At 41.1% G+C, this 23,505-nt stretch overlaps 1 protein-coding gene across 5 annotated transcripts in view; it reads right to left on the bottom strand.

Moving 5' to 3' along the window:
- The window catches only part of METAP1D (methionyl aminopeptidase type 1D, mitochondrial), a 78,355-nt gene that overhangs the window by 43,761 nt on the left and 11,089 nt on the right, over positions 1-23,505 (bottom strand). The window contains exon 1 of one of the 5 annotated variants that reach the window (XM_036858895.1): positions 11,884-11,911. The exons of 3 other annotated variants lie outside the window; for them this stretch is intronic. In XM_036858895.1, the coding sequence (XP_036714790.1) occupies positions 11,884-11,896 (13 nt within the window). In that variant the 5' untranslated portion in view covers positions 11,897-11,911. Of the gene's footprint in view, positions 1-1,099; positions 1,228-11,883; positions 11,912-23,505 lie in introns of those variants that run through there. One more of the 5 variants, XM_036858892.1, reaches the window with a different exon arrangement.

Raw genomic sequence — 23,505 nt, 5'->3', positions numbered from 1 at the left:
GAGGCCGCGATAGTGAGAGGCCCGCGCACCGCGATGAAGAGTGGCCCCCACTAGGCGCAACTAGAGAGAGCCCTCGCACAGAAACGAAGACTCAACACAGCCATAAATAAATAAATAAACCCAAAGTTTAAAAAAAAAAAAAGATACCTTTTAGCAAAAGCGTCCCATACAACTAAATATTTGGAGAAGCTAAATATATTTACTTTTTTTTTTTTTTTTTTGGTTGTGTTGGGTCTTCGTTGCTGCGCGCGGGGGCTACTCTTCTCATAGGCAGCGTTGCTCTGCGGCACGTGTGATCTTCCCAGACCAGGGATCGAACCCGTGTCCCCTGCATTGGCAGGCAGACTCTTAACCACTGCACCACCAGGGAAGTCCCTATATTTCAATTTTTAAGTACAGAAGAAAGTTACATGAAAGATTTTATTAAGAAACAGAATATTTCTCACTAATCGATGTTGCTCCAGGGTCTCCAATTTGCCATAAAAGGCAGAAAGGTAACTGATGAGTGCATAACTATTGCTTGTGACTTTATTACAAAACCAGAAGCACATCAACGATTTGAATTTAAAAAGATACTTCCAAATGCTGAAGGCTGGGGCCAGGGTTCATGGGTTAAGAATGCAGACAGGGGTTTTGTCCGAGATATCCCTCCTGTAATGTGATAGCAGTGCTGTGTCACACATCTTCAGGCCCCTTACTTCTTGCCTGCGTTAGTTCATTTCCACCTCTGCAATATATATATATATATTTTTTAATGTAGGCTTAAAATTAGCTACGTCAGGTTTCATGAGTTCGAGGCAGTTATTTTTGTAGCCTATAGTTTTTTCATTCACTTGCTATTTTAGAAAATGTTTGGCATAAAGCCCATACTACAGGGGACTCTAAGACCAGAAAACATAATCCTTGCCTTTGCTTTACTGTAATACAGACAGTTTCTCCTGTTTAAGCTTTTGCTTAGATTTTACAAATGGGCAAGAACTAAAAGATGCCGGAGTTTTTACAGTTTAAGGATTTTTAGGTCTATTTTTACAAAAATTAAATATGTTTTAAAAGTGAATAAATATGTACATTTATAATTGTTGACAATAGTAAACCATACTTTTCAAGATGACACATTCTCTGTGGAGTTTATTGATCATCTCTTGGTTTGTTATGGTTTGACCACACACTTCTTGCTGAATTCTTATTCTTCTATCTTCCTTCTTTGTTCAAGCTGTGCTGTATCTAGAAGACTAAAAATGGCCTATAAAGTTGTTTTAACAATAAATACATGATTAAAGTAACATACTAATCATGATAAGCTTATGAGAAAATCAAGAATCAAGTTAGAATATGTCTTTAATGTTCTTAAGTTACTGAAGTGAACTTGTATCTATAATGGACATTAAAAGCAAGCACGGTCCATTTTTTACCCCTAGGAAACTGATTTTTAGCCACAGCTTCAAGTTCTTACATATCTACATCTATTTGTCATGTCGTTCACAGCAAATCAAACTTATTTTTCCTTATAAATCTTCCTTTCATAGATGCCCATGATGTTATTGGTAAATGAAAGAGCAAACTGCAGATCACCTACAGCAAGCTACCATTAGAAACACACATAGGGAATTCACTGGCAGTCCAGTGCTTAGGAATCCGCGCCTTCACTGCAGAGGGCATGGGTTCGATCCCTGGTTGGGGAACTAAGATCCCGCATCCTGCAAGCTGCGAGGAGCGGCCAAAAAAGAAACAAAACAAAACACACACACATAGAGGTTTGCACATGTGTAGGAAAAAAGCCTACGTGAAGATAATTACTAAGTTTTCCTGCTTACAATTCTTCAATGTTTGTCAACTGCTTTTAGAACATTAATTCCAGCTTCTCAGAGTTGACATGGTCCTGCGTGGTGTGGCCTCTGCCTACCTCTCACACTCCACTCTCCCTGTCACTCACGGCCAGCCAGCCACCGGGCCCCCTTTCTGTTCTCAGACATACTAAGTCCTTTCTCGTCTCTGCGTCTGCTCTTTCACCAGCTCCTCAGGTCATTGGCTCATTCACATCCTTCAGGCCTCAGCTCAAATGTCACTTCATCGGAGAGGCCTTCTGGGACCGCTCTCTCTAAAGTGGTCTCCCCAGTTACTCACTACCTCTTAACTTTGTTTATTTCCTTCCAAGCACTTTCCCGTTGCGGAATTATCGCATTTGTCTAATTGTGTCTTTGCGTCTCCCCTATCAGGATGCCAGCTCCACCAGACCTAATCCACAGCACCTACCGCAGCTGTTGGGTCTGTCCCTCTCCTGCCTTAGGTCTCTTCAGCCTGAGGAAATATTTAGTACTTTGCACCGGGATTTTCTTCTCAGGGTCTAATTTTCACAATTTGGATTTCACTTTCTCCTCAAAAAAGCTAGTCACATGAGCAAACTCCAAAGTGGGTATAAAGTGTAGCTAATTCACTTGCTACCTGAGAAGCTGGAGATGAGAAGACTTCACGCAAACGTCAGTGCAAATGACATCTGTAGATAAATTACAAATGAAGAAAAAGATTTTTTTTTTTTTTTTTTGCCATTTCAAATGAGTTGGTTTAATTCCAGGTGGTACAGAATTCAGGATAGAACAAACACTTAAGAACACACTTTGGCAGGATTCTGGGCTGGGTTTATACGGATCTCATCGCTAAGGTAGAAACGGCTGAGAAGAACTAAAGATAAGATGAGCCACTCTATGATTTAAGGAAATGATTTTTGAAATGATAAGGTAAGTCAGAGGGGAAAATCAAGTAACACACACCTATATGTGCCTATATATGTATAAAATTATATACACACATATATAAAATCAAATACACACACACATGTGCCTATATGTGTATAAAATTGTATACACATACATATATAACATCAAATACACACACATATGTACAAATATATATATTTGATCACCTATAAGTATAGGATGAGACTCGATGGCTAATTCTAGGCACAGAGGTATATGGTTTTATGCATTAGGTTGGGAGTACTCTAGTATTTACCATCCTCTCCAGAGCTGGCTCAGTGTCTGCATACACTCGACCATCAGTACGTGTTTGTTGAATGAAGGAATGAACCCATTCATTCCCAGTTCCTGGAGAGATCTTGGCATATCCAATTCATTCTTTTAGACCCCTTCACATTGCTCTCAAGGAGAAAACTGGGGTATAGGGAACCAATATGGTTACTGTTATAAGTAATAATTGTCTGCCCCTGATCCAGAAACCTCATGTTTGCTTTCAGGACAAAGTAAATAAATATAGTTATTAAAAACTCATCACCTTCCCCTCAGGATGGGATGATGGTACAGAACTGGAGGCTGTTACTCACTTGTACTTATACCACGTCACCTTGCCTGCAACTGTGGTTTCATTATAGGGCCCCCAAATTTCTGCTCAATTGTGTGGTCATCCATTCATCTTAATATGTCTCAGAAACTGAAATAAATGTTGAAGGCACTAGGACAAATTTTAAAGATTACTATACTGTGAAAATGAGACTAAGATGTGAAAGCAAGAAAGCCTTTCTGCTTTTTGTAGCAAACACAATGTCTAAGTAGGCAGCTATGGGTTCACTGTGAAAGCTGTGAAAGCTTTAAAAGCCTAACTTAGAAAAGGAAAAATCCATGATGAGAGGGAGAAGGTTCTTCCATGAACTACTTATAGTCAAAATATGGGGCTCTCCCTAGGTAAGAACAGATCTCAGCAATGATCATCAATAGCTGCTAACATGACATAAAGAGAGATAACCAGACATGTGCCTCCTGATGGAAGTATATGACACGACCAATGATGCATTTTAGCCCCCAGATTGAACTTTAATCTGATCAAACTTCAGGATGGAAGTGATGGAATTTACAGGAAATACAGGGGAAAGAAAAATGATAAATGACATCATGGGGATCCAATCAGAAAATCTAGACTGAGAAAATCTACAGAACAAATGGCCTAGTTTCTTCAGCAAATAAATCACAAGGGAAAAAAAGAAAGGAGGGAAGGGGGACCTCTAGATTAAAAGATTAAAGAGACACATCAATCAAATGCAATGTGTAGACTGTGTTTGGTTCCTGATGCCAACAAATCAACTGTGGGGAAAAAAAAGAGAGAATCAAGGAAATCTAGACACAGACATATTTGATACTAGGGAATTATTCTCAAATTTTGTAAGGTTTAATATGGTATATTTTTTAGAGTACTTATATTTTAACGTTTTAGAGTTGCCTACTAAAATATTTATGGATGTAATGATATGTCTAAGATTTGCTTCTGCAAATAATCCGTGGATGAAGTGTATAGGGAGTAGATAGGGGTAGAAGTGAACTAAGACTGTTGAAGCTGGGTGATGGGTCCATGGAAGTTCATTTTACCATTCTCTCTACTTTATTGTATGTGTAAAATTCTCCCTAAGAAAAAGCTAAAATAATACAAGATTCTATCAGTTAACATAGTACCCATCAAAACACACCTACGCTGGTTTTCACGTGGTCCAATAATTACATCAGTATCACACCAGGCATTTATTAAAATGCAGATTTCTGAGCTCTGCCCCAGACCTACTGATTCAGAAAACCCAGGTGTTGGAAGCTGGAATCCCTAACAAACTAAATGATTTTTACACACACTAAAGTTTCTTACATAAATGATTCTTACAAACAATAAAGTTTGAGAACCCCTGACTGGACATTTTGTGCCAGGTTTCATTTCTCATTTTCCAAGTGAGAAAATCAATGAATGTAGATAATTAACTGGCCAGAGTTCATTTTGAGACCTTGAAAGAATTGAGATCTTTGAGCCTCTCAAATCTTGACTTTCCAGTTTACTGTTCAAGCACCAACTGAGCAACATGGCCTCATTTAAAAATGTATTATCATTAGCTTTTAAAAGTTTGGTTCAAATTCCACCAGAACCAATTTACCCTTTTGACCCTTCAAGATTAAAAGTATCACACAACATAAGTATCACAGAGGTCCCACATAAGATATCTTTAAGAAGAGGCCTCTATCAGGATGTAAGAGATAGCTTGGCATTCTGATAAAAGTAGAGGTGTTCATGGCCAAATCCCTGAGATTTGGCTGAAAACCGAAAGCCCATTTTCATTTGATAGGGCCTTAGTGTAAGGTATACAGCAGGGGGTTTACCTGCTTACCAATGGTGAAGATTATGTGTCAGGAGGCCATGTCCCTTTCCATGGTTAGGGGTCTGGAGGCCAGTTTTTATCTGCCCAGAGAGGTCATTGGTTGGGGGCATGATGTGGGTTTCTCAGAGCTCTTCTTGTTTGTAAAGACACTCTTGGCTTCCATGCTTGGTAACGGCCTTTCAAAAGTAACTAGAGTATGAGGTGGGTACATTTTTCTATTTATCTAAATGGCTCACATTCACAGTCCTCCCCCCTTTTGATATTAATCCAAGTGGCTTAATTTTGAATGAACGGGGGGTAGAATTAAAAATGGAGGTATGGGCTTCCCTGGTGGCGCAGTGGTTGAGAGTCTGCCTGCCAGTGCAGGGGACACGGGTTCGAGCCCTGGTCCGGGAAGATCCCACATGCCGCAGAGCAGCTGGGCCCGTGAGCCACAACTACTGAGCCTGCGCGTCTGGAGCCTGTGCTCCGCAACAGGAGAGGCCGCGACGGTGAGAGGCCCGCGCACCGCGATGAAGAGTGGCCCCCGCTTGCCGCAACTAGAGAAAGCCCTCGCACAGAAACGAGGACCCAACACAGCCATAAATAAATAAATAAAGTTAATTTAAAAAAAAAAATGGAGGTATACAAATCCTTTAATGAGCAATAACCAGTACCTTCACTTTTTCCTTTTTTTACCTTCACTTTTTCCCCAACATTTTATGAACATTTTCAAACATATAAAAATATTCAAAGAATTTTATGGTAAATATTCACACTACCTAGATCCTACAATTAACACCTTACTATATTTGCTCTTTATCACATTTCTAAACATTCTATATCCATCTTTTTTTTTTTCTTTTGGAGGCATTTCAAAGTAAGTTTCAAAGACAGTAACCCTCTCCCCCATATTTCAACACGTATAACATTAACCAAACTTCAATATGTGTTTAGAATTCCTTTTTTTTTTTGGATTTTGAGGTAAAATACACATACTGTGATATGAACAAATCTTTAAATCTTAAAGTATATCATTTGATGAGTTCTGACAAATGCATACACCTGTGTAACCAAATACCTATCAAGATTATAGACTATTTCCAACATTCCAGAAGTTCCTTTTCTGCTCTTCCCAGCAAACCCTACTCTCACCCAGTACCTATGGAAATACGTGATCTGATACTTCCACATCATCAGGGACTGAAATTACTGTAACACTTCCCAAGTAGAGTGACTTGGGCCAGACAGAGATTAAGTATTTTCCTTAGATCACATGAACATGGCATGAGAACAAAAACCTCAGACCCTGAAAAGTTTCATGCTTTTCCCACTTGATTATATCGCAAAATTTCATTTCAAAAATTCTAAATTAAATTAAAATCTAATTCGTGATTTCTGACTGTTTCCAAGCAAATACACAAATTTTCTATAACCTTTTCTCAGGGCAAACGTATGGGAATAGCTAGTATAGAGGAAAAGAATCATAAATGCATTTTAAAAAGAGACTAAAAATAATTCATATAGGAAATGCAATTAAGTTTAATTACATTGAATGCTAATACTCCCCCTGCAATCATAAAAACAAATGTTTGAAATATATTCTAACGAAAGGAAAAGCCCCTAGTATATTACACAGCTAAAAATAATACATTTGCTTAATATTTCCATTTTTATTATTACTTTAAATCTAATACAACCCAGATTTCAAAAATTAATGATTCTGTTCATTCTACTATTTTCTACTTATACGAGCGAAGGCAGTAATGTTACAAGGATATCCTTAGGATATCTGCAAACTACCCATAAACAGCAGTTTTTTTCTTATTTGTTTAACAACTGCTGTCATTCTTTCTGTAAGCAGCAATCACAAGATGTCAAACAAATTCTGCCTTGACTGACAGATGTCTCTGCTTGTTTTTATTAAAAACAAAAAATTTTCCCTGCATTAATCACCAACACTGGAGAAGTGGGGCACGGCTGGGATGTTCACCAGCCTCTGGGCAAGCAGAGATGCAGCACAGAAAACCACAGCGCAAAGTCGACTACCCGAATACCAGAACACATTTTTTCTTAACTCCCTTGGGGACGCAAGGACTCAAAGTTTTAGATTCCCTTAAAGGGAAAAGCAGGAGCATGCATGGGGGCAGGGTGGGATCATGTTTATCAGTCCCAACAGTTCATCTGGGCCTGGATCCAGGTAGTCTGCACGTCTAAATTTGATGAAATATAGGCGCCACCAGGTAACAGTAGTGGTCAGGGAGCTTGCCAGAAACCTGTAACTCAAAACTGAAAAATGAAATTAAAAGACTCCTTTGGCCAGGCAATTTCTTTCTGCAGGATGCAATAACTGCAAACTACAAAGTTGAAAGAACAGACAATTCTTTGTATGTTTTAAAGTTTCTTCTTCCTAAAGTGACACAACATCTGGGCCAGAAAAATAGACATAAATATTTTCAAACTTGTGTTTCAAGACTGAACTGTAATGTTTCTGCAGAACTTCGCCTGTTCTTCCTCCTTTCTTCTTTCCCTTCCCACGTTGTGCAGGGGGGTTTGGCTTACAGCAGGGAGCCCCGGCTGGCTGAGGTCTTGGATGTATCCGGAGGGCAGGTAGGAGGGGCAGTGGTGGCTGAGCAGTCGCCTGACCCTGTCCTGTCAATAAACCTTAACCCCGACCTGCCAGGCCCCGGAGCCGGCTATTCTCTGTCTAGCCTTGTCTCTAATTGCTCTAAAAATGACTCTTCATTTAAAAGTACCTTTGTGTAAACACCCCACAGGAACTGACAGTCATCAGAATTACCACACAGTTCTAGTTTTTAAGGAGTGCGAGAAAAGTCATTTTCTACCTCATTGTGGAAGGACTTTGAAAACAGTTTCAACTGCTGTGCAAAACAATACTCATCACTCTTTTAGTTGACTCTGCCGGTGACATTAGTTTGACTTTTGAGACTGTTTACAGTGACATGTTTGATCTTTTGATTAAGTTATTTGAAAGTAAAGATGGATACGTGATTCTCCCCACAAAACTAGCCTACTCCTGAGCACCCCAGACAGGTGAAGCTAAAGTCCTGTGCTTCTCATGCATATGATGAGGCTTCCCTATAAATTCTAGAAGGACCCATACTTTTTATCTAAACATGAAAATCCAAACCAAAAATTAAAAAGGGGAAGTGGAGAGATAAGAAAAGAGGCTTTGCAATGAAGTGGATTTCTTTTTTTTTAAATAATAAAATTAAATCAGCCTTGCAGATTAGTATAAAACACAAACTTCTTTTTACTGCTTTGTGGCTTAATTCCTTATTTCCTTTTTCTTTATAGTGGTAAAAAAATCACATAATTTACTAGGACTCCTTGGGAGCAATTCCTTAAATTATTTCTCTCCTACTGACATATAATAACATAATGGGAAAGACAGTTATTGTCAATTTTATAAACGGAAACCAGACTTGAATTTTGCAAACCCCAAGCTCTCTTCTGATTGGGTGCAGGTTAAATTCTGCCTTTTAAAGTATGGCTTATTTAAACAGCTCAAATTAAGTAAATTATTTTCTCTAGTAACTTATTACTAAGCACTGACAAAGTAAAAGAAAGTCCTCCTTCCCTGTTCCATTTTCTCCACATTGCTTATCACCTTCTAAAATACTCTGTGATTTACTTAACATATTTATTTATTGCCTATCAATGCAAGCTCCTTGAGTGTAGGGATTTTTGTCTGTTTTGTTCATTGATGTTCAACAAACGACTAGAATAGTGACACATGACAAGTCCTCAACAAACAGTCTCAGAATTAATGAATAAAAAATTGAACAGGGACTTCCCTGGTGGTGCAGTGGTTAAGAATCCGCCTGCTAAAGCAGAAGACATGGGTTCGAGCCCTGGTCCGGGAGGATCCCACATGCTGTGGTGCAACTAAGCCCATGCGCCACAACTACTGAGCCTGTGCTCTAGAGCCCGCGAGCCACAACTACTGAGCCTGCGTGCCACAACTACTGAAGCCCGCACTCCTAGAGCTTGTGCTCCGCAACAAGAGAAGCCACCGCAATGAGAAGCCTGTGCACGGCAATAAAGAGTAGCCCCCGCTCGCCGCAACTAGAGAAAGCCTGAACGCAGCAACAAAGGCCCAATGCAGTAAAAAATAAATAAATAAATAAAAAAAAAAAAAAAAAAAAAAGTTGAACAGATTAAGCCAACACTCTTAAATGAAATCAGGGAATTTATCTTATTTCTACTTATCTACCTTATCCTACATTCAGTATAATAAGCAATCTTACAGTGGGCATGAAAGAAGACTGCATGGGCAGTCTTTTTTTTTTAATCGGCTACCCAAAAGCTTTTTCTCCCCTCCTCAACACCAGTTAAAATGAAAGGAAAGGGTTTCCCTGGTGGCGCAGTGGTTAAGAATCCGCCTGCCAGTGCAGGGGACACGGGTTCGAGCCCTGGTCCGGGAGGATCCCACATGCCACGGAGCAACTAAGCCTGTGCGCCACAACTACTGAGCCTGCGCTCTAGAGCCCGTGAGCCACAACTACTGAGCCTGCGTGCTGCAACTACTGAAGCCCGCGTGCCTAGAGCCGGTGCTCCACAACAAGAGAAGCCACCGCAATGAGAAAGAAGCCTGCGCACCACTACGAACAGTAGCCCCCGCTCGACGCAACTAGAGAAAGCCCGTGCGCAGCAACGAAGATCCAGTGCAGCTAAAAATAAAAATAAATAAATAAATTTATTTTTAAAAATGCAAGGAAGAAAAGCCTTGACATTTCAGAGTTGAAGTAGATCTTAGAAACCAATTAAAACTGAGGTCTGACATGGGGAGGGGGAAGGGTAAACTGGGATGAAGTGAGAGAGTAGCATTGACATATATACTCTACCAAATGTAAAATAGATAGCTAGTGGGAAGCAGCCGCATAGCACAGGGAGATCAGCTCGGTGCTTTGTGACCACCTAGGGGGGTGGGATAGGGAGGGTGGGAGAGAGACGCAAGAGGGAGGGGATATGGGGATATATGTATATGTATAGCTGATTCATTTTGTTATACAGCAGAAACTAACAACCTTGTAAAGCAATTATACTCCAATAAAGATGTTAAAAAAATAAAATAAAATATACAGAGGATATAGTTAAAAAAAAAACAACTGAGGTCTGAGCCTTCAGAATTCCCCAAGGAGCTTGTTGAACATGCAGATTCCCAGGCCCCTCTCCATACCTACTACTCAGAATCCCCATGTTCAAGTAATTTATTGCCTAGAAGGGAAAAAAAGATAGACCGATAAACCCATGGTTACAGTACAGCACTAGAGGTACGCTAAGGATGCTGCTGGAACCAAGAGATGGTGCATGTCAATCAAAGTGTACTTGAGATGAATTTTAAAGAATGAGCATAAATGTAGTGCCAGATGAAGATAGTCGTGGTGTATGCATTTCACACAAAGAGTAGTCTTTGTAAAATCTATAGGTGTTATGGCTTGAGGGAAGAGTGCCCATCACAAGATTAGAGATGCACGCTGAGGGTCAAAATATGAAGAGCTTTGTGTTCTAAAATAAGGAGTTTAAAGAACTGTGGGAAGACATTAAAGACTCTTGTGATTCTAAACGCACAATACAGTTAGAACCACTGGGATAGCCTATCTCTAACTCTAGAGGACAGTGAGCTTTGGGGAATGAATAGACAGAGAGATCGATCAGCAAAGGAATGGCAGCTGAAGCCATAGGCTGCCAACTAAGGGACCTGCCTAAGGTCACATGGTAAGTTATACCCAGAGCTGAAGTTACCACTCCTCATTTAGTTTTATGGTCCTACCTCTGCACTACTTAGGGAAGTATCTCTTAAGTGAGCCTCTTATCTCAGATAAAGAAAAGATTTCTAATACAATTTATCTTATTTGTTGTATCTTAATAAGTTACCCTTCAAACCTTGACCGCAATTTATTATTAGAGTCCTTACATCCTCATAAGTCTGTCAATAGACACGAAGTCAAGTTGATCACCTTGGCTATCCATGACATGAAAGTCCTCCTTATTTTCCAGAGGCATCTATTTTCTAGTAACTTTTTTTTACTTCTTTTCTTTTTCTTTTAATCATCACAGTAAGTCATCTATTTCTGTTCTTAATAAGCAGACACAAGTTTACAGGACTCAATTCCATCTACTACCCTAAGTTTTCTCATTTCAAACATCAATGGCAATTGCACCTCCCCCACAGGACATTTCTTATTCAATGACATTAGAACCATCTACAGGCTCTCTTCTCTTCAGTGTTAGAAAAAAGAAGTAATTTGTAGCTAGAATCTCAATTAAACTTCTGTTTTTTACATAAACAAACTGAAATTTCCCCTGGAGTTTTTTAGACTTCCTTTTAATTACTCCCTTGTCTTGTCTTGGGTTAATATTAAAAAGTTTTCCCTTATATCCAAGTAATGATGCTACTCTTGGCAAGATGACTCCGTTTCACTCATATAGCAAATAGTTATTTAGTTCTTACCCTCTATAGAAACTTGTGTATTTACTGTGAGGGGGTATAGGAATTATTCATACTCCTATCCTAGCAGACTTGATAATCCACTGGTGTGACAAGGTTAGTGTGAAAACTATTACAAATATAACAGCCCATGGCTCACAGTAAGTGTCCGTGGAAAAAATGATCGTCTCAGCCTGCATTCCAACCTCCTCCTCAGTTGTCTTCTGTACTGTGGAGACTCAATAGCTGAGAACTATGTTTCCCAGACTCCCCAACATCAAGGTTCTACATCTGAATTTCACCTTACCAGTTAGAAACATTCATGGGAGACCTGAAGTGGGGAGTGTGATGGAGGCCTCATTCTTGCTGCTTCTGCTATTCTTTCTTCTGCTGGTGAGCACGATGTGGAAATGTAAGGGTTTTCTGAGCAGCATCCTAGCATCCCACATTGGCTTCGTGAGTATCCAGAAGCAGTTGGAGGTGGTGGCAGCTTAGCTCCCCTGGTGGGCTGGCTCTGGAGGAAAGGAGGAGCCGTTCTGGAAGTCGTTCCGGCACGCTCCGCCAACAGGCTGTTTCTTTAACCTCCCAACAATTATGGACACCCAATTTCCATGTTAAAGGCACTTCTGCTTGAAATAGCCAGAATGACTTCGGTTTCCTGCAACTTCCCCAACTGGTAGGGTTCCAATATTGGTGGAAGAGAGGAAGAAGGGAGGCAGGCAGGCAAGATCGCAATTATTAGGGAAGACCAAGAGAGGCTCTATAGAGAAGGTGGTGCTTGATGTAGCTCTTGATATACAGAGAGGCTTTTGACAAAAATGAAGGGCAAAGGAACAGCATAATAGGCTGAGGGTAAAGCATGAACAAAAGTGTAGAGTTATGAAAGGCCGGAGTATATGAAGTGTCGAGTGGTCTTGTTTTTGCTAAAGTATTGAGTATGCTTATTTGGAAGAGTAAAATAAGACTATATTCTGAAAGGTTTAAAGAGCTCAGTTTAGATTTAATTAAGCAAATTATTAAAGTTTTTAAGTAGGTTAATGCCAATATCAGGAATTGCTCTTATATGAAAAAGAATATATATATGAAAAAGAATATATATATATATATACAAAACTGAGTCACTTTGCTATACAGTAGAAATTAACACAACATTATAAGTCAACTATACTTCAATAAAATCTTTAAAAAATTACTCTTTAGGGAAGTTAAAAGGGTAGAATGGATTGCAATGGAGAATCAGGACATTGCACAGTTAAGAGGCTATTACAAGAGGACAGATGAAAAGTAATGAGGGATTAAACCTCTGTGGTAATTTAGGGAATGTAAGAAAGGGGATGGACACCAGAGACTGCAGAGGTATAATTTATATAACCTGATAATTGATTAAGCACATACAGATTAGTGGAAAGGAGTCAAACATGACTCTGATGACAGTGGTGTCATTAACAGAAAGGGGAAAGAATAGAGGATAAGTTGGTTCTGGTCTGGGGAAGACTTAGTTTGGATTTACTGAATGTCAAGTAGCAGCAGGACTCTATGTGAGGGTATCTGGAAGGTATTTGGAAAGGCAGGGTTGGTGCTGAGGAGAGAAGTCAACCATACTGAATCTGGAAACTTACCTCAGAATCTGATGATACTTTAAAGTATTAACTAAAAGGTAAGTAACCATAAAGCCTTCCTACTTCTCTAGCTACTCCTCAGCCTCTTTCGTAGGCTTCCCTTCCCTGATCACTCCTTATATATCAGTTTTTCTTAGGGTTCTGTCCTTACTCCTCTTCTTCTCAAGCTACTACCGTCCCCTAGGGAGCTTACATATGTTCCGTCACATAGCCACCACATGGTCATGACTTCCAAATCTGCATCTCTAGCCCAGATCCCTTCCCCAAACTCTCCCGACCTGTTCATCTCCTCCGCTTACTGGAAATCTCCATTTGGCTCTCTCTGGGCACTTCACACTTAACACTCTCCATGGTAAATTGATCATATTCTCTTCCAAACCTTGTCCTCCCTCCAGTGTTCGCTATGAATGGTACCATAACCCACTCAACTGCCTAAACCAGAACCTGGGAATCAGGGGGTCACCCACCACTCATCCTTTTCCATCATCCCCATACCCAAATCCAAGCAACAACCATTCTGTGAGTCTACCTCACCAACAGCTCCTAAAACCATTCACTTCTCTCCACGCCCACGACCCTGGTCCAAGCCACTGTCATCTTTTGCCCCACATGGTTACAAATGCTTCCCTACTGTTCTCTCAGTTTCTAGAGTCCTCCTCCAAATCATTCTCCTCCCTGAAGCCAGGGCGATCTTTATGCCATGCTGCTTTGAACCTGTTCCTCCCTGCTTATCGTCTCTCCCTTTCTCATTCAGTGGCCCCATCAGGTCACCCCACGGCCGAGCTGACCCGCAGCAGCTTGTCCCCACCCCTTGCTCGGAGCTTCCACTCAGTTTGTCTTGTTTTTATTTTGAAAATAGTACAAAGGGAAACAGAGGTACAAAAAGTTCCTACACATCCTTCAGTCAGCTTACCCTAACGTTAACATTGTACATAACCAGAGTTTTACCATCCAAAACAGGAAATTAGTATTAGTAGATTAATATGAACTGGAGTATGGATCTTATTTGAATTTCACCATTTTTTCTACTAATGTCCTTTTTTCTGGGCCAGCCTCCAATCCAGTATTCCACAATGTAATTAAGTTGTTAAGTTGTTAAGTCTTTTTAGTCTTCTACAGTCTCTGACAGTTTCTCAGTCTTTCCTTGTCTTTCATGAGCCCACTCAGATTTTTAAATCCCCCATTCTTATACAGAAGCAAGCAACCATGGATTTCCAGATGTCTGAGAAAGTCTCTTATATAAAATATAAACACCAAAAAAAAAAAAACAAAAACCTCAGAGGAAACAATATATAGAGAAGAAAATTCCTAGAAAACTATTAATAATGTACTCAAGAAACCATGGTGAGTATATTAATAATATACTCAAGAAACCATGTTGCAACCATGAAACAAGAACAGAATACTATTTTTAAACAAAACTTTCAGGGAACAAAACAGACTCTGGGAGATTAAAAATACAACAACAGAAAGGAAAACTTCAATTGAAGGGGCAGAGAATAAACTTGAGGATCTCTCTCAGAAAGGAGAACAAAATGACAAAGTTCAGAGGGGATCTGGGCATTAAAAGAACCACCACACAATGAACATGATTTTAAAACGTGATATGTGTTATGAAGGAGAAGCCTAGGCCACAATGAGTGAGTATACTGGGGGGTGGAGTACAGGGGTGGTAAAGAGGGTCAGGAAATCCTTTTGATGAAGCTAAGACCTCAAGAACAAGCAGGACTTAGCCAGACAACAGCTGGGGAAGAGAAGTTCATGTGCAAAGGTCCTGGGGAGGAAAGGGCTTAGGGAATGAGAGCACCTGAAAAGCAGGCCAGTAGACAGGAATGGAGGGACTGGAGAGTTGGGGTGATAAGACAAAGCCTTGGAGGTCAGGATTTTCATGGTGAGTGCAATGGGAAGCCAAGGAAAGGTTTAAGAGGAAGTGAAATGATCCAATGTGCTATTTAAAAGGCCACCTGAGTGTAGTGTGGAGATGAATTAGAACAAGTAGTTTAGCGACTATATAATAGTCTCTCTCATCTTACAGATGTATCATAATTTAATCATTCCTCTATTTTATTAGACATTTAGGGAGTTTCCAGTTCTTCGCTAATATGAGTAATACTGTAATAGACATCCTTAAAACGAAATCTTTGCCAGCATCTCTAGTTATTTTCTGAATATAGACTTCTTGAAGTGGAATTAAATAATTGAGTTAAAAGGTATGAAAATTTCTGACTATTTTTTAAAAGTTATCTTTAAAAGAGAAAGATTTTGATCATTAAATATGAGAAACCTACTTCACAAAATGGATATCTTCCGACTTATTCAGTTAAATGATATCAACAGAAGATTACTTAAGAAGCTGAAAAACTTCCATTTGTATGTAAAAAGCACTCCATTTATTTGTTTTTTAAAAATGCTAAGCACTTAACATCATCAAAATCGATACTGTCCAACTTCTTGGTTGGGATGAGCCACATTTAAAACAATCAACACGCCAGCAAGCATTTGGGACATCCTAAAATAACCTTAATGTAATGTAATCTCCTAAGGGTCTGTTTGTGGTTTAACTTTTTTATAACAATACTTTTTTGTTATAAATATATTCACAAATCTGAAAAAAATGCTTTGTCAGACCGTGTTTCCCAGTGATGCGCCTGGTCAGGTTCTGTGGAGCAGAGCTGTTTTGCTCTCTCCATTTTCTCTTCCCATTCTCTCACAGGTGGCCTCTTTCACACGCAAGTTTACCTCTTTTGTTCCTCATCTCAGCATCACCGTAGGCAAGCTCTTTCACCTCTTTACCTAGTTCTTCCTACTCCTTCTGTCTCCTTGTATACAGACTCCCTCACCCTCAAGGTCTTACATATTTATTTTCTCTTCAACTGATGTGATCCTTTCTCCCTCTTTCCCCCACACCCCTTCGCTCTCACTTTCATCTTCCTCCCGACTCCTCAGCCCTCTCCTCTCTCCTCTCACACACTCCAACGACTCCTTCCCTGGGTACTGGTTCGGGCAAGGACTGTTGGTTAGAAAATCTGCCAAGGTGGCTGAGGAGATAATTGGGGCAAGGGTGGGGATGCAGACGCACGGATGCTGGGCGTGAGGAGACCAGGTGGTCAGCCGGGTTTTCCCAGGCCCCTGTGGCAGGAGGGGGTAGGCCTGAACTAAAGGCTGGGGCCGCCAAAGCAGGGGGACAAAGGCCGAGTCCTGCTGCTCGCCAGCCGGAGCACACACACTTCAGCCACCCAGAAACACTCTGTGGCCTGGATGGGGTCTGAGAGCTGCCAGTTGGACATACTGACCTAGACAACCAATTAAGGCACGTTCAAGGTCTGCTGAACAGAACAGTCTTTTAAACTAGGCTAAATCCCCTCTTCAGGGATGCTGATTTTTCTCCCCCTAATTTTTCCAGATTTATAATCATAGTAAGAACTAGAAGACAAATCAGACAAGGGTACTGAAAAATCTGATGTACACTGAACATTAGAGTTAATGTACGTTTGGAAACAAACCAGGTGCCTGGTGAACGCTGAGGGATCTAGTAGGTATGCTTGATGAGAATCTGTGCTGGGAAGGAATTTAAGATCAAGGTCAGGAATGATTAATATGCATGAAGGAAGTCATCAACATTTAAGGACAAGCAATATGAATCTCATTAAATCTTCAATCGCTTCCTATTGCCTGAAGGAATTGGTGATAGTCTAATGATTAAAGCAATAACATTAAAGTAGAAAACAGTATTAGAAAATTTATCTGACTTTTATAGAAGAAGCTAGCACAAAGCACCAATCCACCTAAGAGACTTGACAAGACTCTCCTCAGCAGCTGTGATTTTTCTCTACTGGTGAAAGAGACTTCTGGGGGCTTTTTTTTAATCGAGGTAATTGATAACCTTTCACACGCTCCCCAGTGGGCCATCGTACTGCTGTCTGGCGGTTTGTCGTGTCTCCCACTTACTCACTGTATCACCAGAACACACCTCCCTCGGCCCCAGCCTCCTCCTGCTGTGTCGCTCACTCACATTTCTGATTGCAGCACCCCTGTGCTCACTCGGCAATACCCTGAACAGCTGCTATTCACGGAGCATAAAGTAGGGGAGAAATGACAGAAGACGACAGAGGGGAGCTGTTTTTGTAACATCAGTTCTTAGAGGGGCTGGTGTTCAGCTGGACCAGCCAGTTGGCAGGGGGTCCGGTGAGGGTGTTCTTTTCATCCGTGACCTATTTCTATTTGATCTTATAGGAAAGTCACAATCTTACTGATGACAAAGACAGGGTATGTGATGTCCCAAATTCAGAATTATCACAATGCTGAATAGAAGGATGAACAAGTGTGATGTGCAGACTCCAAATGTGAGAGATAAAAGGATCTCAAATGTTAATTTTCCTAAGTTAATATTTCAGTAATTAATAAGCTTTCTCTTGTGGATGTGGAATTTTTAGAAATCATGGTCCTATTACTAGTAGCCCTCCTTAGGGAAAAAGTCATTTTAGAAATGCCAATTCTACCTAAATGGTGGACTGTGAGTGACTTTTACTTTCTTCTTTATACTACTTTTTGTTTTTGTTTTTGTTTTGGCGGCACCACTCAGCTTGGGGGATCTTAGTTCCCCGACCAGGGATTGAACCCGGGCCACAGCAGTGTAAACACCGCGTCCTAACCACTGGACCGCCAGGGAATTCCCTCTTCTTTATACATTTTTATAATATATTTTTTTAAAAAATAAATTTATTTATTTGTTTTTATTTTTGGCTGTGTTGGGTCTTTGTTGCTGCACGCGGGCTTTCTCTAGTTGTGGCAAGTGAGGGCTACTCTTTGTTACAGTCTGTGGGCTTCTCACTGCAGTGGCTTCTCTTGTTGCGAAGCACGGGCTCTAGGCGTGTGGGCTTCAGTAGTTGTGGCACGTGGGCTTCAGTAGTTGTGGCTGGTGGGATCTAGAGCACAGGCTCAGTAGTTGTGGCTCACGGACTTAGTTGCTCCGCGGCATGTGGGATCTTCCCGGACCAGGGCTCGAACCTGTGTCCCCTGCATTGGCAGGCGGGTTCTTAACCACTGAGCCACCAGGGAAGCCCCACTTTTATAATGTCTTAATACTTCCACTATGAATACAGTTGACCACTGAACAACCTGGGGGTTAAGGGTGCTGACCCTCCTCGAAGGAGAACATATGCAAATAAATAGTCAGCCTTCAGTATCTGTGGACCATGTAGCACTGTAGTATTTACTATCAAAAAAAAAATCCATGTATAAGTGGACCCATGCAGGTCAAATCCGTGTGGTTCAAGGGCCAACTGTAGTTATTAAGGGCTTATTATTAAGAACTGTGTGGTAGCCAAGATGGTCGCCAATGACCCAGCCTCCTGGCATCCACACCCTGGTCTGCCACACTGTGCTGGTCTGTGTGAGCAGGGGGATGGGATGTCACTTCTGAAATTAGGTTATAAAAGACTGTGGCTTCTGCCACAGTGCGCACTCTGGTACCCTCCTTGGATCACCAGTCTGGAAGAAGCAGGCTGCCATGTTGTGAGCAGTCCGATGGAGAGACACAGGTGGCAAGAAAGTGGCCTTCACAAGGAACTGAGGCCGGCCAAGAACCACGTGAGTGAGCTTGGCAGCGGGTCCTCCAGCCCCGGTCAAGTGCTGGGATGACTACAGCTCCCACCAATAGCTCAACTACAACCTCGTGAGAGTTCCTAAGCCATAGGTCCCCAGCTGAGCTACACCCAGATTCCTGCCCCTCAGAAACTGTGACATAGTAAGTGTTTGTCGTTTGGGGTAATTTGTTACACAGTAGTAGGTAACTAATACAGCTGCACAGGTATTATTTCTTTAATCTTCATAATAGCCTAGTAAGGTAAGTACTTGTCTCAACTCCATGTTAAAAATGAAGAAACTGAAGCCTGGATAGGTTAACATGCCCAAGGTTCCACAACTAGTAAGCAGCAGCATCAAGATTCGAACCTAAGGAGCCTGATATGACAACCCACACTCTTAGCCTCTGTTTATATAGCCTTCCTTGTATTACTTTTATAATCAGAAAATATATTTTCAAAGTATTTTCATTCATAGAAAAAGAAATTCCCACTCGTCCTTCACTCCTGTTGTAGAAGTAGAGATACTCTCACCACTTCCAAGGGGACTTTTCCCCCTTCTCCTCCTTCTATTCCTTTTCACCTCTTTCAGGTCTGCTCTCTCTCCAGGAAGCCCCCTGCTCTCCAAATTTCCCGTGGTCCTTGTTCCTTACCAGTTGCCTTCCTTCCCTCTGCGTCTAAACATAACCAGGACCTCTATGTCAAAAACAAAATGTATGTCCACACAAAACTTGTACACAAATGTCCACAGCAGCATTATTTGTAAGAATCAAAAAGTGGATATAACCCAAATGTCCAACAATTGGTGAATGGATAAACAAAATGTGATATCCCATTCAGTAGAATATTATTTGGCAATTAAAAAAGGGATGAAGTACTGATACATGCTTCAACATGAATAAACCTTGAAAACACAGTGCTAAGTGAAAGACGCCAGTCATAAAAGACCACACATTCTGTGATTCCACGTATTTGAAATGTCCAGAATAGGAAATCTATAGAGCCAGAAAGCAGATTAGTGGTTACCTAGGGCTGGTGAGGATAGGGGGATTGGGGAGTGACTGCTAATGGGTAAGAGGTTTCTTTCAGGGGTGATGAAAATATAAAATTGATGGTGGTGATGGTTGCACAACTCTGTGAATACACTAAATACCACTGAATTGTAAACTTTAAATAGGTGAATTGCATGGTCTGTGAATTATATCTTGATGAAGTTGTTATTTAAAAAGAGAACCAAGAACCTCCACACTTCTCTGCAGCCACCACCATCACTTTTCATCTCTCCTTCCACTGCTAAAATTTTGGTCTAAATCTCTATGACTTCCAAGTGGCCAATTTCACTGACCCTTACTGAGTCATCCCGAAATTTCCTCCTGAGCCTCTTTTCCTGACTAGGTTCTCTGTTTCTGCCTACTCCCTCTCTTCTGCTCTGACAGCTCCTCTCCTTCCTCAGGTCCCCTTTCTAACCACCAGGTCCTGATTCCTCCTTCTCTGTATCATTTCTCTGGCATCCATCTCTCCCTTTCCATCCTGCAGACAAGGCACTAATTCAGGCCCCCATCACTTTGTTTCCACCAATATTTCCCAAATGATATGATAGCTTTCCCTCTTCAATACATCCAGGGCACCACCAGCTGCAGGTTATTTCACTTATTTGTCAAAAACCTTCATCAGTCTCTGCTGCCTATAAAATAAACCCTAAGCCGAACTTCAACATTCTCACCACCTGGCCCTAACCTGTATTATTAATCTTCCTCTTCATAACTCTTCTACGCAAACTCTCAGCTCCAGCCAAACCCTCCATTCCAGAACCCTCTGAACAGGTCTTGACTTTTCCTGTATTCACATGGTTTCCCCACCGCTGCCCTGCCTTACCCCCTTAGAAATGCCCCTCCCTCATCCCTCCGCCTCTCTGCTGACAACCTTACTCATCCTTCAAGGCCCAATTCTGTGAAGTGATCACTCCAGCCCCAAATTATCTTTCCTTCCTCTTTTTCCCAGAGCACTATCATACTGTTTTGCATTGTTATAGGTATTAGGCTTCTTTCTCCAATTAAACTAAAAACCATCTAACCCAGTTCAGAAGTCACCTCTGTGGTAAAACTCCAGACTACTACCCCCAAATCTTCCAGATTCTCACTTCTCATTCCCATTATACCTGTTCTTTGCTCTTGCTGGAAATTCTCGTCTTAGGACAACTCCTTCCTCCCCCCAAACTATCAGTCTCTTCCCTTTTTACTTCTACGCTCTAGATTATTCACTGTAATAATAATGAGCCCAGAAACAAACAAAATAGACAAGGTCCATGACCTTGGGAAACTTCCAGCCTAGGCTAGACTCTAGAATGCATTAGTTCAACCCCCCTCTTGCTAACCCCCCACTCCCCTTTTCTCTTACGCCCTGGTCCTTCCAGTGCATCCATCTGGAAAATTCCAATCAATCCAACTATCTACCTTCACTCTTTTATACACACAGGATGATGCCCGTTTGGAGAAAATCACACAGTGGCAATGAATGGGGTCACTACAGATACACGGTCTCTAATTTCACTTGGATCTCAACACTGCTGGGCAATCCTTCTATTATCCCTTATCATTTTTTCCTCCTATTTCCCAACCCCCTACGTCATTTCATCTCTACTCTCTGCAAAAATGTACAGAAAGAAACAGAAGTAATTGGGGGACGAGGAGCTTCTTCAATTTTCTGTCTCCTCTCCCAGGTGAAAAACTATCTACATGCACATCTATCATTTCCTCCATCCCTAAGGGAGCAGGAGTCTGGTATCTTTACCCCTTTTCACACACTTGCCTCAGTTGTCCCATTCAGGTAGTCCCCAAATCCTATACATTTACTGCCAAAAGTAGCATCTCCAACTGGCTACTCCCTAGCTCTCACTTACTTGCTTGCCATATTAAACCAGCAGAGCTCCCAGAAGGCTGCACAGGCTCTCACCCCTCTCTCTGCCTTTGGACAAGAGGCCTCTCTGTTTCTAGACTCCTTCATCTGACCAGGCCCTCCTTGCACTGGAGGACTCAGCCTAGCCTTCTCCTCTGTGAAGGTGAAGGCGCCTCGGTCTCTATTGGATGATCCCATTGCATCATATGCTTACCTCTATCTGTGCATCCTTCTTATTCCGTTGCAAAATTGATTTACATGTTTGATTCCACCAAGGACTGTGAACTCATGGAGGACGAGAACTGTGTATTCCAAGGCCAGTACAGTGTAAATGGCACATCCCCTGCTCTCTAGTTTCCTTTTGTGTTTCCACAATACTTGGGTCAAATCTCCTCTTTCCCCATTAATTTGTGCATTATTGCTTTGTGATCAGAGGATGTAGTTTATACAATTTTTCTTTCTAGAACTTACTGAGGTTTTCAGTGGCAAAACTTAACCATCTTTTATCCTATTTCGTGTATATTTGTAAAAAAAAATCCTAATCCAAGGTATCAACTTTAATATTAAATCAAATTTACTAATTATAACATTCTGAAATCCAATAACCTTATTATGTCTACTTAAATTGACAAATTAGAGGCATGCTAGTTTCCTATTACGATTGTGGTTTTATCCATTTTTCCTTTTATTTTTAACAGCTCTTGCTTTATGTATTTTAACATGTTATTTGACTCATAAAGATTCATTATTAATAACTTTATGGTATCACTATTAACTAGCCACTTTTCATTCATTCATTCAAAAAATCTTTATTGAGTGCTTATTATGTGCCCGGCATTGTTCTAGGTACTTGGGATACATCAGGGAAAAAAACAAACAAAAATTCTTCTCTTTGCCAAACTTACAGTCTATATATGTGGGGAGGTAGGCAACAGACGACATGACAAATAAGTAAGTCATACAGTGTGTTAGAAAGTGTTAAGTGCTATGAGTAGGGCCTTACAGGACGTTATGAGGATTTTGGCTTTTACTCTGAGTGAAATAGGTTTTTAGCGAAAGAATGACATGATCTGACAACATTTTTAAAAGTTCAGTCTGGCTGCTGTGTTGAGAATCCAGTATAAGAGGGCAAGGGTAGAAGCAGGGAGACCAGTAAGTGGTTACTGCAGTAATCCAGGTAAGACATGATAGTGACTCAACTCAGGTGGTGACAGTGGGGTGTCAAAAATGCATTCTGGGTATATCTTAAAGGTAGATTTGGGGCTTCCCTGGTGGCGCAGTGGTTGAGAATCTGCCTGCCAATGCAAGGGACACGGGTTGGAGCCCTGGCCCGGGAAGATCCCACATGCCGCAGAGCAACTAAGCCCATGCGCCACAACTACTGAGCCTGCACTCTAGAGCCCGCGAGCCACAACTACTGAGCCCACGTGCCACAACTACTGAAGCCTGTGCGCCTAGAGCCCCTGCTCCGCAACAAGAGAAGCCACGACAGTGAAAAGCCCACGCACTGCAACGAAGAGTAGCCCCCGCTTACCGCAACTAGAGAAAGCCCGCACACAGCAACGAAGACCCAACACAGCCAAAAATAAATAAATAAATAAATAAATAAATAAATTTTTTTTAAAAGGTAGATTCAATGGGATTTCTTGACAGATTGGATACATGAGAGAAAGAAAGGAATTGGGGGTGATTTGAAGGCTTATGGTCTGAGAAACTGACAGGATAAAATTACCAACAACTAAGGTAGGGAAGTCTTTGGAGTGCAGCAAATTTTAGGGAAGAGATTAGAAGTCCAGTTTTGGAGTTTTGAACATGTTGATTTCGACATTTGGA

Source organism: Balaenoptera musculus, chromosome 7, assembly GCF_009873245.2.
Source record: "Balaenoptera musculus isolate JJ_BM4_2016_0621 chromosome 7, mBalMus1.pri.v3, whole genome shotgun sequence".
In the NCBI taxonomy this organism is placed as follows: domain Eukaryota; kingdom Metazoa; phylum Chordata; class Mammalia; order Artiodactyla; family Balaenopteridae; genus Balaenoptera; species Balaenoptera musculus.
This window is presented reverse-complemented; position numbering and strand designations above follow the sequence as displayed.